General features: G+C 37.8%; 1 protein-coding gene across 1 annotated transcript; it reads right to left on the reverse strand.

Moving 5' to 3' along the window:
* Window positions 1-18,200: 18,200 nt before the first annotated feature.
* On the reverse strand, window positions 18,201-18,915 carry LOC120292659 (MDIS1-interacting receptor like kinase 2-like). Its single transcript, XM_039310948.1, has 2 exons — window positions 18,482-18,915; window positions 18,201-18,408 (listed from the first exon to the last, which is right to left on the reverse strand). The coding sequence occupies exons 1-2, from the start codon at window positions 18,913-18,915 to the stop codon at window positions 18,201-18,203; spliced, it is 642 nt and encodes a 213-aa protein (XP_039166882.1).
* Between the last annotated feature and the right edge of the window lie 240 nt (window positions 18,916-19,155).

A 19,155-nucleotide genomic window follows, 5' to 3' on the forward strand; every position in this document is an offset into this window, starting at 1 on the left:
CCTTGCGGCCCCTCTAAATGGGCCGGTGCATCTTTCAATTATCACACTACTTCCAGTCGCACCACTAAACCTTTAAAACTTTCAACCAGGCCATTTATAGTGTGGAAATGACTTCAGATGAAAACTTCCTTGAATAAAACTGTTACCTTCCCAACCTTCTTGGGATTCAGAAAACCAATCTCGATGTTTTTTCTCCCTAATCGTACAAGTTCAAGTTTGGCTTCATATTTGATTATATTAATTATCCTTGCTTGATTTTGATTGACTTATGACTAGAAATATTATCCAAAAAATCTTAAACTTATTGTACCATGACTAATTTAGTCAAAAAAAATTTAACGATTTGCTAATATAGCCACTCCGATCAATTTTAGCTGAAAATCGTTAATGTAGACGTTGGCCACCTTCGTCGATAACATGGATGATTTTTGCAACATTTTAAAATTTTTTAGATTTTATTCTCTTTTTATTCGTTTTTTTTTTTTTCTTTTCTTTTCTTTCCTACCTTTTTTTTTTTTTTTTTTTTCCCTCCACCAGCCTGCCGAGCCTTGGCGATGGTCATCGATCACCTAGGCCTTGGCAATGGCAAGGGAAGTTGCTGGCCTTAGGCAAGGCCAGGATGCCCTCGTTGACTATTGCCAAGGTCTCGCAATTGACAGAAGGAAATAGAGAAAAAAGGAAAAAATAAAAGTAAGAAGTATAAGGAAAGAGTAGGAAAGGAAAGTTGAAAAAATTTGGCAAAAAAAAATTGCTAAATGTGTCACATAAGTACAAGTTTGAGGTTTTTTATGTCACAAGAAAAAAGATTGGGGTCAATATGTCACAATGGACATAGTTTGAGATTTTTATGTTGCAAAAAAAAAGAAAATCAAGAAAAATGTGTCATAATGGACATAATTTAAGAATTTTTTTTATTGTTTTCTATGAGGATTGCAAATTTTTTGACCAAGGAATTATCAAAATTTTCTATATAAGCTTTGGAATTCTGAATTATTTCCTTGCTTTGGAATTTTGACCATTTCTTGGCTCTTGACCATTCACCGTCTCATGGGCATTTCATAAAATCTCCAATTGAGGACATATCATATCGAATATTAATATTTTGTCCAAAAAAAAAAAAAAATTCAATCCTTTCTAAAACGATATGGAAAAAGATATGTTGATAATCCCTGAGATCATTATAACAAAGCAAGCCTATAAAGCTGCAAAACAATCCAAACTCTCAAGAAGAATCATCAAAGTATGGTAGAATAGATCCGTATTGCATCAAAGCAAAAGAATTGGCGGCCGATCATAAAATCTCACATCATCATTAGTGATGAACACAAGTTGAGATCTTCGTCTATAGCTACGATTTTGCGTTTTGGTAGGTGCACGTTGAGGATAAGCATTTTCAATATCATCGCCTTACAGAGACAACAAAAATATGTTGAAGGAGCATGGATCCAACACTAAGAGCAAATCCTTCATCAAGTATGAGATGCCAAAGTTCCTAACAAAAACATATTGAATTAGCACCAGAGAGCTCTGCCAACACTATTGAAGCTAAAGGCGAAGTCCTTAGTATTTAAAATCACAAGCCTTGTGTTTCTACATTGGGATTTACGTTAACCTGAAATTATCTAATTTAAACAAATTCAACAGCTCAAATTAAACTAAGGCTTCATTCGCGTCATGGGAAATGTGACCATGAAAATATTCTCCATGAAACAAACAAAACTTGAGGGTGACTTTGTTTCACTAATAAAGGAAAATATTTTCCATAGAAATTTTTTTTTTTGAGTAAAATGACTCATTTTCATTTGTTTGGTGGTTTAAGAAAAGTAATTTTCTTCTTGCTAGAAATGTAAAAGTGGCTTTTCCCCCAATCTAAATTTGTCAGTTTTCAGTCTATGGAGAATGTTTTCCGTAAATTGATTAGTTTTCCATCATTTATAACCAGAAAGTCTAAAAACAATTTCTCGAAAATAGTTTTCTTTCAAACAAAATCGACCCCAAAGGCAAAAAGCGTCAAAACCGCACCAAACTTACTACTGCGATATGGAAATTAGTTAACAAGTTCAGACAACATAGTGAGGCCCCACTCTTCCTCTATTTAGGAGAAAATAGTTCAAATGATGGGGAGATTTCTTCTAGATCAATTGAAGGAAAAACTATCTATCTTTTTTCGAATTACTTTAGTATATTTTTTTGAGGAAACTGTCGCGCAATAACTGTAGCCCTAACCTGACGTTGCCTATATTTCCACGTCTTGATGTAAAGCAATGCTTTGGGTTTTTGGTGGGACACTCAGGTATCAATTATTTTCCTTTTCTTTTAAATTTTTACGAATTCTTTTGGCCAGAATAATATAGGAGTTGGGCCTGTCATATCCATAAATAGATTAGTAGAACATTGTTCTAAAAGAAAATGGTTCAATTTTGACATCATATGATCTCTAACTCGCAGAGAAAACTCAATTAACAAGTCATGCGAATGTCTTCGTCTTTGAATACTCTACATTGAGTAAATGAAGGGTAAGAAAAATTTGAGAAGTCTAATCACCATCATGCTATTCTTTTTGTTTTGTGATTGACGACAAAATTAAAAAGAGCTGGCATTTTTCTACACCCGACCTTAATAAGTTAAAGTCCATGTCAATGGTATTAGAGGTCAGATTTTTGTCAGCCCATTTGACGCCATCCACAAATGACTTGCAGATAAAAATCCGACTGTGAAAAAAGTCATTTTAGGGCTAGAATTTGAGCCCGCACGTATCGCTGCATGGGCCATCGAAAAATGTAGAGGAAAACAAAGCAAGTATTTTATATTATCATTCGAAGGGACGATGTATTTTATATTCACTAGAATATTCCTACTTAAAATTTAGAAGGGGTAATAATACCAAAAAACCAAAAATTGGTATATCAGTAATAAATTTATCTCAAGTTAATTTTGTTGTCATAAAAAAATTTAAACCGATACATGCATGACATATTTATCCTTTGTCAGCTTTCGTAAGATATTATTGTTAAATTGCTAATTGGGATGCAAGTGGGTCCACGTGGATCAATTAACAAGTTAATAGCACACAAAAAAAAAAACTTAAACTAATACATTTGTAATCAATTTACTCTAAATTAATTTTTGAGCCACCAAAAATTGCAAACCGGTACACATGTGATGCATTTACTTTCCATTAGTTTCCATTGGATTCTACTGTTAAATTTAGTGAAAACTCTAGATCATTATCCTTTTCATTGTCTTTGCCTAAGTTCATTGAAATTGTGAACACCATTTAACGAGAGCTTTTTAGTGACACATTTAGTAACTCCTATAGTACTCTTGACAAAATGGCTTGACTAAGTACCATTAGATGGCGTAAATAGTACTTGTGTAAGAACATTAATGATAGATTAAGCCCTCGTGAGTTTTACTTGACCTCATGTCAATACTTTCCCTTCAATGCGAGCATAAATAGTTTCTCTTCATAGGTGTTACGCAATAATTGTTAGAGTCCCAAATCCCATTCAAAAGAGGGTGTTGAGCATTTGAGGTGACAACTTTTATTAATAAATCTAGGTTGATGAATGAAGCAATTAGGCTGAGTCGTGATTTGCACTCAAGTTTATTTTTCACATTCCTCTAGCATCGCCTCTATAACATCAATACCTAAATTTTCTTCTAAGTTTATTAACTACAAAATTCTAGGATTGATGATATAGAGGCAATGTTAGAGAAATCTGTAAAATAAACTTGATTTTAACACAACTTGGTCCAATTGCTTCGTTCATGGACCTATATATATCAAGAAAAGTCGTCACCTCAAATGCTCAGTAGTCTCTTTTGAATGGGATTTAGATTCTAACAATTATCTCATGACATCTATGAAAAGAATGATCACCGTGAAAAGAGAGTATTGACCAAAACATTCAGTAAAACTCAAAAGGGCTTAATCCTTTGTTAATGTTCTTATACGAGATGTCACATTAGGCAATGATTAGGTTAGATAGCGGTATTTGGTCAAGCCATTTTGTCAAGAGTGCTACTAGAGTTACTAAAAGTGTTACTTAAGATTTCTAGCTAAATGGCGTTCGCAATCTCCACAACCTTAGACAAAGATGATGATGAAGGACTCAATGAAGAGGAAGACGATCTATAGTCCTCGCTAAATTTAATGGTAAAACTTGATAGAAGCTAATGAAGAGTAAATATGCCATGTGTGTACTAGTTTAGGGTTTTTAGTGGTTCATAGACTAGTTTGGGATGAATTTGCCATGGGTATACCAATTTGGGGTAAATTTATTACAAGCATACCAATTTGGAGTTTTTCATAGTATTAATCTATTAATTGATTGACGTGGACTTACCCGTCAAGTTCACATGGCATCCAATCAGCAATTTAACGGCAATATTTGACAAAAGTTAACGAAGGGTAATTATATCCTACATTTACCAATTTGGGGGAGTTTTGTGATAAAAAAAATTAGTTCAGGGTAAATTTGTTATTGGTGTATCAATTTGTGATTTTTTGTAATATTAACCCAATTTGTAAACATGTTTCAAAGATAATACAAACATCAAAAGCCTAGCTATAGAAGATAGGACTATGTTGAGTGACGGGTCCCAATATGGGCAAAAATGCTATATCAACCATGCGTGATAGGGTGCGATGATTGAGAGATATATAACTCAATTCCATGTAGGATGTCACGTAGGCTTTTTGGGTTGGCATCATGTTCACACCTTAATTCTGATCTTCCCACTTAGTCATTTATTGAATAAACATTAGAGATTAAATGTAATCTCTAAACAAAAATATCAATATAGCGTTTGCATTCATAGTTATTTCGTGAACCTACGTGAAATGCCATAAGATGGGAGGCTCGAAATCTCATGCTTCAATTTTTTAGCCCCACAATACGGACTGACGCGGTTTCGCATCAGATGAAATACAAGACGCAAGCCGTGGATTTTCTTGGTTTATTCATTCCATGTGGTGCACGAACTCGGTGAAGAAAGGCTAGTGGTATTCATTGAAATCGGGAAAAATTTCTTTGCCGAAACTAGCCAAATTACAGATGTATATAAAGGGCAAGGAAATTGAAAGGAGGGGAGATATTCTGGTCAAGAAAAATATGCAGATTCGGGGTTAAGTTCTTTACCCAACATCTACACTGATGGTTGATGACAAACCTATTTGATTCATCAATTAGGGTTCAAGATAACTGGTCACCTCTGGAACTTGGGGAATAAATGATCATTTAAGAGGGATTTTGTCTTACCAAGAACCCTTATGCTTAATTCTAAATTATGTTAAAGACATTATATCGACTCGGTTGATCAAACATAGATTGTCTCCTCAAAAGGAGAAAAGAGAGAAGCTAGGGTTGGGCTGCCCCTCCAACTGGTTGGGTCAAGCTTAATACTAACAAGACCTCTAAAGTTAACCTAGGCCCTACTTTACTAGTAGTGAATCGGGTAATTGACTTGCTGGATTTAGGGATGAACACGGTTCCCGAATAGAACAGGGATTGGAGAACTAGACTGGTGGGTCCGATTTGATTCTTGATTCTAGGGAGGGAGGTTCTAGTTCCTGGTTTTATTCTTTCAATACTAATGGTTCTTGGTTTTGCTCCCGGCTCCTATAGGAGCTGGAACCAAATTCAAAATTCTCCCATTTTCATCCATTAAATAATAGTTAATTACTTGAAAAGTTTGTTTTAAATTTTCAAGTTGCAAATATTTAGTTACCAAAATAGAATTATGAGTTATTAAATAATAAAATGAAGAAAATTTCACAAATTGAAGGACTGTTCTTAAAGGCCAATCGAATTCCTAAATTCAATTATAGGACCTTTTTTAATTGATTCTTTTATCACATTGTGATATTTTCATAGGGAACGGGGGATGGGAACCGGAATCGGGTTCCTAAACCCAAAATCCCTGATTTCAATATGTTCCTTCTCTCTCCCCGTCCCTGATACTTTTCCTTCTCTTTCCTCTCGGCGAAGCTGCGACGCCCCCAGCAATGACCCAATGCTGCCCACCACCCTCGATGCCACCGTCACGACCCATGATGTCGCCGCCGATGCCAGTGCTGCTCCGTTTGACGACGCTGCCAACTCTCGCCGTCCCAGTCTTCTTGCACTCTCTCTCCTCCCGCTTGTCTCGCCACTGGTCGTATCCTTTGACTTGTCAATCCTCAGGTATACTCTCTCTTGAGGACTCTGCTTAGTTGGTTGGTGTCACTGCTCTTTCATTTTTCTTTCTTTTCCTGGCCTTTTGGTTTCCTCGTTGCTCTGGTATTGAGATCGGCTCGTGCAGTCGTCTTCATGCCTGTGCCTTTCTGCCCTCCCCCATTCCTCTCCTCTCCCGATGTTTCGATTTGCCATTCAAAAGTCTCCCTTTGTTGTTGCTATTGCTATGTCGATTTGCCGTTCGAAAGTCTCCCTTTGCTCTGTGGTATCATTCTCTTTTGATTCTCTAAAGTTCGTTGCAAGAGGTGATTTTCACTTCGTAATTGCTTGGACGGTAGAGTTGATTCTCGAGGATATCCCCGAGGATCTTGTACTGATTTTACTGTCTGTGTTAGGTCAAAACAAAAATGTGAGTACCGGCAGCCGATTGTCTTGCTGTTTAGTATCTTGTTACATGTCATCTTCCTAGCATTCTATCTTGAGGAGAATGGATTTTCTTGCAATTTCATTTTCGGGATTTCTCTGGAGCTGCTAGAAAGCTTGCGATGAATGTTGTAGAGAGCTGTGAAGCAAAACTTGAACCGGGTATAAAGCAGTTTCTTGTTACATTGATGTCTGGAGATAGCAAGCCTTTGAATAATCAAATCGACTACCACAAGGCTATATGTGATGAATATCAATGTGCTCCTCAGATATTGTCAGGAGTCATCCCATATCTAAATGGAGATCTAAATGGAGATCTCGTGGTAATGCATGACTTATGGCCTCTTGTTTGAGTTTTTTACATACTAATTTTTTGGCTAGAAACCTGCTGTGCACGAATCAATTCATTCAAGCGTTTCGTTGTCGGGGATGCCTGCTCAAGTAGTCACTTTTTACCATGCTTTTGGATTAACTTTTCGATCCGTTGCACATATAGAGGAGCCTGCACACTCTCTATGTTCAACGGCTTAAGAAAAGAACTATCAGTAGAGTAACATTATTTGCATGATTTTCATTTGAGAGTGATACAATGTATTACATTGTGGACTCGGGAGGTTTAGCCTCATAGGAAATTGAGGGATATTTTCTCAGTTTGTAACATTCTTATATGCAGATGGACCGGCTAGAAGTTTGTTTACAAGCCGTGATACTAGTTGGAGACCTATTTTCCACTCCAGGCCATGCTATCACTGAGCCTTTCCAGCCAATCTTTTCAGAGTTCTTGAAGAGGCTGACTGATAAAGCTGTTGAAGTAAGAATGTCTGTGCTTGAACATGTCAAGAACTTCCTGCTGTGAAATCCTTCTAGAGCTTAATCTTCTCAAATAATTGGTAAGGGCTAGGGTGTGGACATTTAGTTTTATACGTGAATTTTGACTCCCATGCTATGTAAAGAGATAAAGCAAAAGTCTAAGAGTGAGTTGAAAGTTAAAATATGATAAATAATAATAATAATAATAATAATAATAATAATAATAATAATAATAATAATAATAATACTGGAATGGACCACATTAAAGTTGCAAAGTAAAAATAATGCAATCCCCAAAATAATTGGGTATAATTGCCAGGTCAAGTCACCAATAATGCAATTTATGCATAACTTCCGATGCACCAATAACTAATTAATCAAAGTGGTTTTAGGAACAGGTCGCACATTGCCTCAACATGCAAACGTGGGGTTGTACGCCAAGCTCCATTTTTATTTTTATTTTTTTAACATCTCTATTATTTAGTGGGGAGTAGATTCGTCAAATTAGTGCATTGGGTTAGTTTGAATGGGTCGCAATAGGGTCCAACCAAATTAACCGATATTGACCTATAATATTAGCAATATATACCCAACACATGCCCAATCCAATTGAAACTCAAATTCTTAACAGCTTTTCTCCTTAAATATAGAAAAGAACATACCAAAATAAACAAACCAATTTTAAATAAAATAAATTTGAACAAAACTAGCAAATAAGAAATTACTAAAATAATACTTCTAAATAACTCACATTTTGAAGGCATTAACAAAGTGACCCGTGTCAATTTTCAGCAATCACCGTCGCACCGTCGGCACTATCGCACTGGTGTTGTTAGAAGTTTTAGAAATTAAAAAATTCGAATTTGTAATAAAAATTATGTTAGGAAAAAATGAAAAATGTTTCTTCCTTCAAAAGAAAGAACATAATAGACATATATAAGAACCAAAATTCATCCAACCATCTCCTGTAAATTATTTCCTTCACTACAACGAACCTGTATTAATCCATTTTTTAATGTGTTGTGTTCCTAAGAGAGCCAGTGGTGATTGGACCTTTGCGCCTGCGAAATCATTAAAAAATGAGAGTTGATTGAGGTAACAATTACTTTTTTCTCTCTCTCTGTTTTTTTTTTTTTTTAAATCGTGTGTTGCATCATCTATATATCTAGTGCAAGGTCTAAATTGATAGGATTTCTAGTGCGTGGACCATGGACACAATTTCACAGCTCGCAGCTTTTGAACATGGGATAGTCCTCAATTATCAATCTTTCTACATATGTGTTTAAAGAAAATAAATTAACCATATAAAGACAAAGCTTAATCAATCTGAAGTGTTCTCCACGCTCAACTAAAGGGGCCACTATTTATATTAACCAATCAACCAAATCCTACGCTTCCATCTGGCGGAACCTTTGGAAGCACTTGAGTTTTTCCAAGTAGACAAGAATTGCACATTGGGCCAATAGCAGGTTGTACATGGTGGATTGAACCCTGAAAGTGGGCGTAATTGATAAGTCAAAAAGTCACCAGCAATGCATTTATGCCTAACTTCCAACTCACCAATAACTAGGATTGGTGAATGTTGTCTCCAGTTAGGAATTTTACAAGTCAATTTATCTTTTTGAGTAATGTGTCATGCCATAGAGATGAATGTACCACTAGTGACGTTCAAAACTATGGAAACTTGTGGTGGCTAACAAATTGCCAAGCACTTTAAGCGATGACTTATAAAGAGGTTTTGGCAGTAGGTAATTTAAGGTCGTCGAAAATAATAAATCAAGAAAAGATGATGTTCAAAGGACTATATTGCAACTTTTCAAAAAGATTTAGGATTTAGACCGCGTTTCTCGAATGGCCAAGAAGTTTACTCATTGATTAAGTAGCATTATGTGAAAATTGGCTAAACAAAGGAAAGAGGGAAAATTGTCCTAAAAGTCCAAAACCTATTGTATTTTTACCAATTTAGTTCTAAACCATTTTAATTTGTCTATTGAATCATAAACATTTTAATGTTTTGTCTATTGAGTCAATCAAGCTAATTTTGCCCGGAAATCGCTGACGTAGGCGCAAGCGTTGACATATAATTTTTTCTTTTTTCTCTTCCATTCTTCCTCTTCTAGCCTAGGTGTCTAATTTTAAAAAAAATATGGCACTTAAGTATACATTTTAGAAGTTTTGGCATTTATTTGTCTCTCCTTGCCATGTGCACTTGGGCTACGTTTGGTAGTCCGGATTTGAGTCCGGATAGGATAATTTGTTATCCTATCCGATGTTTGGGAATGTCCACTGGATCGGACAAACCTAGATATATCCAGATAAAACGCCGAATAAAAAATCCGGGGATGGGGTGGGATAAGCCTGGATTGGATAAGATTTTTTTTTTTTTTTTTAAGGAAATAAAGAACTTAACAAAAAGAGAAGATATCACTTGCCGTTTTCAATGGTGGCCACTGCGGAGGTGGCCACAATTCCTAGATCTAGGGTTTTTCCATGGCCTTTAATTAATTGAATTTTCTATTTTTAATTTTATAATTTAAATGAATATCATATTTATTTTTTAATCTTATCCTGAAGTGCACCAAACACTTGATAGGGTTAGATATGTCCGCCTTTATTATCCAAAGGATTTAATATCCTACTTTATCCTATCCTATCCTAATTATTATCCGGACGACCAAACGTAGCCTTGCGGTGTTCTTCTACTGACTAATTTCTCTTTACCACGAGCCCCGAAACCCTTCTTGGTGGGTATTTCATTTTGATAGAATTATTACAAGAATATTAACATTTTTGTTGGAATATAACATCATAAATTAAGCGAGAAAAAGCCAAATCCTAAACATTCATGCGAGCTTCTCATGCTGGAGTTCGTGTGGGCCAAAAAAGAAAAATTGCTAGAGCTTTGGCTAGTCACATTGGAAGTTCCCATCATGTTATTCTTTTTGGTCATTGAATTTGATAACAAAGTTCCAAGACGTGGAATTTTCATATACGACTCGAGAATGAGACACGTTATTAAAAGTTCAAGTTTTTGTTCAAAATGTTTGGTTCACAGATGTTCGTCAGCCCATTTGATGCGATCGACAAAATGACTATTGTTTGAGTTTGTTTGCAGACAAAAACCTACTTGGAAAAACACCATATTAGAGTTGGAATTTAAGCACGCAAGTATCTCTACATGACCATTGAAAAGGCAACTTGGGGCACATCCCGTACCAACATATAGGAAAACAAAATGGAAAAGTGATGACCTTCTTTATATTCATTAGCATATTCGTACTTAGGATTCGTAAGCATGTTTTGAAGACAATACAGACGTCAAAGGCCTAGCCATAATAATTAAGAGTACGTCAAGTGCCGAGCACCATCCATTATCCAATGTTGCTTTATATTCTGTTGTTGCTCTTCTAGGGGTGATGTAAACTGATGTTGTCAAATAATCATATGGATTAATGTATGTCAGTTTTACTTCTGTGATGTTTCATTGATGTGCAAATGTGGTTTTTTCTTGCATTCATTTGAGTCCGATATAGAATAATATGAGAATGTTGGTTGACTGAGAGTTTTGGCCAAAATGACAATAGTTTTAGTCTTGATAGACGAGAAAACACTGTGCATGTCCATAGCAGATACGGACACTTCAAGTTAGAATGTCCAGGCATGAATGATAGAGACAGCACCATGTTAACATTTGATTATCTCATTTAAAAAATGCACAGAAACTTGTTACACCTCCCCAGAACAAACTATAGAGCAAGTAGTTTAAATTAAAAACTCATTGAAGAATCTATCTTTTGTACAAGATATAACTAATAATCAACAAAACATATGCAATCATTTCACCTCCCCAAAGCTCGAGCAAGTCTTCCACCAAGGTTGCAAAATTTATTAGACAGAATATTCTCTTTTCCAACAGAAGATATAGGAAGCCTCATGCTGATTACCGCGAAAACATTACTCAGAGGAGTCCATGTCTAGCTTACCTGCAATAACAAAGTCAAATTACTAATTTAGGGATGCCATGAAAATCGACAAAAAAGAAGAATTCCGACCTCCTTTTCTGCAATGTCCAGAAGCCGCAGCTCTAGCTTCTGTGCTCACAGCTCCAAAACATTAGAAATCACTAATCTAAATGTTAAATTCACTAATGAGCACGATGCACAAACAGTTCATAGATCACAACGAGAAAAGCCCAGCGTTGTAGTTTAAAGCCACCATCCGCGCCACCGCCTCCCTCTCTCCTCCATTCCCTTGCTGTTCGACGCCCCTGCAAGCTGAAGACCGACGAAGCCAGCTTGCCGTTGAGGCCTCGCCACCACACGCCACGGCCAGAGTCGCCATCGCTGCACGCCGTCACCTCACCGTTGCTCCACCTGTTTCTGTCTCCATCTCGTTGGCTCCTCAGTTCTAGTGGCCATTTCAGATCTGGTGGAGCTCCGCCAGAGTCGTCTAGCCCACCTTCTTTGGCCACCGTGAAGCCCTGCCTAGGTCCGGTTCAGCTCCTCCACCCATTCTCGACCCCAACCAGCCCCGAATTGGCCCTTTTCTGGCCTCAACCAGCAACGAGCAGAGAGGAGAAAATGGGTATTGCATTGGAGTTTTGGCCCGTTTTGACCGGCTTCTCGACCCCGGATGCTTGGCCCACCTTGAGGAAAGTCAATCCCCATGGCGTCCCCGTCGTTTTGGTCCGATCAGTTCATTAACCGGGTGAGTTTAGCTCACTAAACCTCGATTAGAGGGTTAATTATGTTTAGGCAGGTTTAGTATATGTTAAGTGTTATTAGGTGGTTAGTTTAATTTATTTAAATGTGTATTAGATTAAGGGGTGTGATTAGTTTATGGTGTGTTTATTTAAAGTTAAATGGATGATTATGTTAGTTTAATGATGATTTGACTTAAATATATAATTTTGAATTATATGTGTATTTCGAAATTATTTAATTATTTAATAATATATTATATTACGAAAATTATTAAAATATTATTATTTAATTAATTTTCGGAATAAAATTAATTATTTAATAAATTCCGAAAATTATTTCGAAACTTTAGTTTCTCGGAAATTCGCGCTAATCGCTGTTGTGCATTCAGATTATTAATTTGATGAGTGGATATTTGAGTGATGATTTGTGCAATTGATTGCTGAATTGTGAAACTGAGTGGTGATTGTGAAAAATATATAATTTCTTCAGAAAATCCCGAGTGTCGGGTTTGTCACCTAAAATGGATTTTAAGTATTATATTAAACAGTGGGGTTTGAAAAAAGAATGGTGTTAGTTTTTTTGGTTCGAATTTGATTGTGTACCCACACACACAACTACTTTCTCATATGTTTTGAATATGAAGAAAAATGATCAGGATCACTATTTTAAGTGGTAGTATTGAGTGAAATGCAGAGTGTCTTGGGGCTGAGTATGATTTTGTTGTGTGATAATTAAGAGGAAGTTGTCCAGGGCTGTTGAGCCGGACTTGCCCTTATATGGGATGCCCCTTACAACGGATGCGGGTCGCAGTAGAGGCTAGGCCAATTGGACCCATGCTCCTTCGAGAATGCCGTCGACTTAGTGACGAAGCCGCACTCCAAGGGGGAGGCGATGCTTGGCATTAATGTTAGTAGATAGCCGAACTGCGAGTAAGCTATGCCCTTGTGTGGCAGTGAATAACAATTGGATCGCATGTTGAGTGTTATTGACGGGTCAGATTATGGAACGGAATCGCGTGGCATGGTATGGGATGTGTCATAATGATTTGGTTGTATAATTCAGACTCCTATGGTCGTTCGAAATGATATTGTTGGCGTTCCAGTGGTTTAAGTTCCTATTACTATCTATGATTGAGTGATTTGAATTGTGCTAACCTGCAGGAAGGTTCTGAGGCGAGGTAAGTTCTCTATGTGGTGTGGCTAGGCCACCCTTGGGCATATTTTCTTTCTAATAGGGGTTTAGGGGGTTGAACATGCTGAGATAATGTCTCACCTCGTTGTGCGCCAAAATTTCAAGACTGTAGATGGTGGAACCCCCGGAGGCTGATCAATCAGAAGTGGGATTGAAGAACGAGTCTGACTAGTGGTCATAGGATTGATCCCTTTTGTAGATTGTCCCTTTTTGGTATATGTGTAAACCCTAGTATGGTTACCTTTGAAAGCATGTTTGTTTATGAAAGAGTTGGTTTCCTACTTTCTTATCCTGTGAGTTTTTGTCAGGGGTTTTATAATACGTTTTGCTTGCACAAGAATAAATGAATGGGGTTGGTGACACTACCAGGGAATGTCGCATTTGCATGACCATGGCGGGATGTTGATGCGCTCGAGATTCGAGGCGTGACATGATGAATGAAGCAATTAGGCTGAGTCGTGATTTGCACTCAAGTTTATTTTTCACATTCCTCTAACATCGCCTCTATAACATCAATACCTAAATTTCCTTCTTAGTTTATTAACTACAAAATTCTAGGATTGATGATATAGAGGTAATGTTAGAGAAATCTATAAAATAAACTCGATTGTACAACTCAACTTGGCCCAATTGCTTCGTTCATGGACCTATATATCAAGAAAAGTTGTCACGTCAAATCCTCAGTAGTCTCTTTTGAATGGGATTTAGAATTCTGACAATTATCTCATGACATCTATGAAAAGAATGCTCACCGTGAAAAGAGAGTATTGACCAAAACATTCAGTAAAACTCAAAAGGTTAATCCTTTGTTAATGTTCTTATACGAGATGTCACATTATGCAATGATTAGGTTAGATAGCGGTACTTGGTCAAGCCATTTTGTCAAGAGTGCTACTAGAGTTACTAAAAGTGTTACTTAAGATTTCTAGCTAAATGGTGTTCGCAATCTCCACAACCTTAGACAAAGATGATGATGAAGGACTCAATGAAGAGGAAGATGATCTATAGTCCTCGCTAAATTTAATGGTAGAACTTGACATAAGCTAATGAAAAGTAAATATGCCATGTGTGTACTAGTTTAGGATTTTTAGTGGTTCATAGACTAGTTTGGGATGAATTTGCCATGGGTATACCAATTTGGGGTAAATTTGTCACAAATATACAAATTTGGAGTTTTTCATATTATTAATCTATTAATTGATTGACATGGACTTACCTGTCATGTTCACATGGCATCCAAGTCAGCAATTTAACGGCAATATTTGACAAAAGTTTACCGAGGGTAATTATATCCTACATTTACTAGTTTGGGGGAGTTTTGTAATAAAAAAATTAGTTCGTGGTAAATTTGTTATTGGTGTATCAATTTGTGATTTTTTCGTAATATTAACCCAATTTGTAAACATGTTTCGAAGAAAATACAAACATCAAAAGCCTAGCTATAGTAGATAGGACTATGTTGAGTGACGGGTCCCAATATGGGCAAAAATGCTATATCAACCATGCGTGACAGGTGCGATGCTTGATAGATATATAACTCAATTACATGTAGGATGTCATGTAGGCCTTTTGGGTTGGCATAATGTTCACACCCAAATTCTGATCTTCCCACTTAGTCATTTATTGAATAAAACATCAGGGATTAAATTTAATCTCTAAACAAAAATATCAATATAGCGTTTGCATTCATAGTTATTTCGTGAACCAACGTGACGTGCCATGAGATGGGAGGCTCGAAATCCCATGCTTCAATTTTTTAGCCCCACGATACGGACTGACGCGGTTTCGCATCAGATGAAATACATGACGCAAGCCGTCGATTTTCTTGGTTTATTCATTCCATGTGGTGCACGAACTCGGTGAAGAAAGGCTAGTGGTATTCATTGAAATCGGGAAAAAATTTCTTTGCCGAAACTAGCCAAATTACAGATGTATATAAAGGGCAAGGAAATTGAAAGGAGGGGAGATATTCTGGTCAAGAAAAAATATGCAGATTCGGGGTTAAGTTCTTTACCCAACATCTACACTGATGGTTGATGACAAACCTATTTGATTCATCAATTAGGGTTCAAGATAACTGGTCACCTCTGGAACTTGGGGAATAAATGATCATTTAACAGGGATTTTTGTCTTACCAAGAACCCTTATGCTTAATTCTAAATTATGTTAAAGACATTATATCGACTCGGTTGATCAAACATAGATTGTCTCCTCAAAAGGAGAAAAGAGAGAAGCTTGTGGGTTGGGCTGCCCCTCCAACTGGTTGGGTCAAGCTTAATACTAACAAGACCTCTAAAGGTAACCCAGGCCCTACTTTACTAGGTAGGCTTCTGCGTAGTGAATCGGGTAACTAACTCGTTGGATTTAGGGATGAACACAGTTCCCAGGTAGAACAGGGACTGGAGAACTAGATTGGTGGGTCCGATAAGATTCTCGATTCTAGAGAGGGAGGTTCTGGTTCCTGGTTTTATTTTTTCAGTACCTGTGGTTCTTAGTTCTGCTCCCAGCTCCTATAGGAGCCGTAACTAGATTCAAAATTCTCCCATTTTCATCCATTAAATAATAGTTAATTACTTGAAAAGTTTGTTTTAAATTTTCAAGTTGCAAATATTTAGTTACCAAAATAGGATTATGAGTTATTAAATAGTAAAATGAATAAAAATTCACAAGTTGAATGACTATTCCTAAAGGGCCAATCAAATTCCTAATTTTAATTATGGATCTTTTTTAATTGATTCTCTTATCACATTGTGATGTTTTCCTAGGGAACGGGGATGGGAACCGGAATCGGGTTCCTAAACCCAAAATCTCTGATTTCAATATGTTTCTTCTCTCTCCCCGTCCCTGATACTTTTCCTTCTCTTTCCTCTCGGCGACGCTGCGACGACCCCAGCAATGACCCAATGCTGCCCGCCACCCTCGATGCCGCCGTCATGACCCATGACGTCGCCGCCGATGCCACTTGCTGCTCCGTTTGACGACGCTGCCAACTCTCGCCATCCCAGTCTTCTTCCACTCTCTCTCCTCCCGCTTCTCTCGCCAACGCTTCCGCTTGTCTCGCCACTGGTCGTATCCTCCGACTCGTCAATCCTCAGGTATACTCTCTCTTGAGGACTCTGCTTAGTTGGTTGGTGTCACTGCTCTTTCATTTTCTTTCTTTTCCTGGCCTTTTGGTTTCCTCGTTGCTCTGGTATTGAGATCGGCTCGTGCAGTCGTCTTCATGCCTGTGCCTGTCTGCTCTCCCCATTCCTCTCCTCTCCCGATGTTTCCATTTGCCATTCAAAAGTCTCCTTTGTTGTTGCTATTGCTATGTCGATTTGCCGTTCGAAAGTCTCCTTTCGCTCTGAGGCATCATTCTCTTTTGATTCTCTAAAGTTCGTTGCAAGAGGTGGTTTTCACTTCGTAATTGCTTGGACGGTAGAGTTGATTCTCGAGGATATACCCAAGGATCTTGTACTGATTTAACTGTCTGTGTTAGGTCAAAACAAAAATGTGAGTACCTGCAGCTGATTGTCTTGCTGTTTAGTATCTTGTTACATGTCATCTTCCTAGCATTCTATCTTGAGGAGAATGGATTTTCTTGCAATTTCATTTTCGGGATTTCTCTGGAGCTGCTAGAAAGCTTGCGATGAATGCCGTAGAGAGCTGTGAAGCAAAACTTGAACCGGGTATAAAGCAGCTTCTTGTTTCATTGATGTCTGGAGATAGCAAGCCTTTGAATAATCAAATTGACTACCACAAGGCTATATGTGATGTATATCATTTTGCTCCTCAGATATTGTCAGTAGTCATCCCATATCTAAATGGAGATCTAAATGGAGATCTCGTGGTAATGCATGACTTACGGCCTCTTGTTTGTGTTTTTTACATACTCATTTTTTGGCTAGAAACTTGCTGTGCATGAATCGATTCATTCAAGCGTTTCGTTGTTGGGGATGCCTGCTCAAGTAGTCACTTTTTACTATGCTTTTGGATTAATTTTTTGATCGGTTGCACATATAGAGGAGCCTGCACACTCTCTATGTTCAACGGCTTAAGAAAAGAACTATCAGTAGAGTAACATTATTTGCATGATTTTCATTTGAGAGTGATACAATGTATTGTGGACTCGGGAGGTTTAGCCTCATAGGAAATTGAGGGATATTTTCTCAGTTTGTAACATTCTTATATGCAGACGGACCAGCTAGAAGTTCGTTTACAAGCTGTGATACTAGTTGGAGACCTATTTTCCACTCCAGGCCATGCTATCACCGAGCCTTTCCAGCCAATCTTTTCAGAGTTCTTGAAGAGGCTGACTGATAAAGCTGTTAAAGTAAGAATGTCTGTGCTTGAACATGTTAAGAACTTCCTGCTGTGAAATCCTTCTAGAGCTGAATCTTCTCAAATAATTGGTAAGGGGTGACTAGTGAAATTTTTTACGATAATCTGTGTTTAAAATTTGTTGACATGTTTTAATTTGACTGTTAGATGCCTTATGCGATTGACTGCTGGACTATGATGAGAACGTGAGAAAGCAAGTTGTCACTGTTATTTGCGATGCGGCATCTAATTCTCCAAACTCCATTCCAGCTGATGCTATAAAACTCGCAGATCGTCTTCGAGACAAATCAGTAACTTATCTATCCTACTGTTGATTCTCTCTCTCGTCGCAAGAGGTGATTTATCTTGCTTTAGAACTACATGCCTTATGACACTAGAGTTGGCAATAGAGGGAGCAGTACATATAGGATATCTACAGGTTGGGGTGTTTTTGGTGGCTGTGATATATACGCTTAAGCTATAACTTGTGTTCCAAGTTGAAGCCAAGAATTTCTTCCCTCGCAGACACTTGGCTTTTCACTTTTGGTACTTGCAACATCCTTTTCAATTCAGGTTTTGTTCTGTTTCTTCTCTTTTATCTAGTTGAATTTCTTGCCAAGCAGCAGCCAAATCCATTTCTTCTCTTTTGGTACTTGATTTTGTTCCGTTTCTTCTCTTTTAGCTTCGATAAGTTCCCTAACGAGATGGCAATATCTCCAGCCAAATGGTTGTTGCTCAAGTTCAGGCTCAACAACTTCCATAGATTTCCCATCTCGTCGGGAATTTTCCCGGTCAAGTCATTGCTGTACAAAGTCAGGACACGCAACTGAGACAACTTCCGAAGCTCTAGTGGGATGCGGCCGGCAACTTTGTTACCATCTATCTTCAAATTCGTGAGATTTGTACGCTCTCCCCCATTGTGCCGTGAGATTCCCGACAAATTGGTTGTTGCTGAGGCTTATAAAGTCTAGATTCGGATAAACTCCAAACGCACTCATATCTGCAGTGAACTGATTGCTGTCCTGACGGACTCTCGTCAACCCCGAACAATTCTTCAAGCAGTCGGGCAGCGGCCCCGTGAAGTCATTCCCATTGATGGCGAGATATCGAAGAGCAAAGCCGCTGCATAAATCTCGCGGCAGTTCTCCAGTGAAGCTGTTGTCCGAAAAGCAAACATCGCTCAGAGAAGGGCTGTACTTGCCGAAATCACGCGGTATTCCTCCGGAGAAATTGTTCGTGCACAACAAGATCCATTGTAAGTTAGCAAGGCGAGAGATCGTCTCGGGGACCTCTTCGTAAAGCTGATTCATGGTGAGGTCGAGATAGGTCAACGACGTGAGATTCCTGACCTCCGAATGAATAATCCCTGAGAGCGAATTGTTGAGCATAGAGAGGTATTTGAGCTTGGTCAGGCTTGCGATTTCGGGAGGAATTTGCCCATAGATAAAATTGTTCCGGAGCTCCAGAGAAAAAAATTTTAGTCCAATTCGTGAAGAAGTCAGGTAGTAGTAACTCACCTGGCAGGCGATTCATTGCTGAATAATCTTTTA

Source organism: Eucalyptus grandis, chromosome 4 (assembly GCF_016545825.1).
Source record: "Eucalyptus grandis isolate ANBG69807.140 chromosome 4, ASM1654582v1, whole genome shotgun sequence".
NCBI classification, from domain to species: domain Eukaryota; kingdom Viridiplantae; phylum Streptophyta; class Magnoliopsida; order Myrtales; family Myrtaceae; genus Eucalyptus; species Eucalyptus grandis.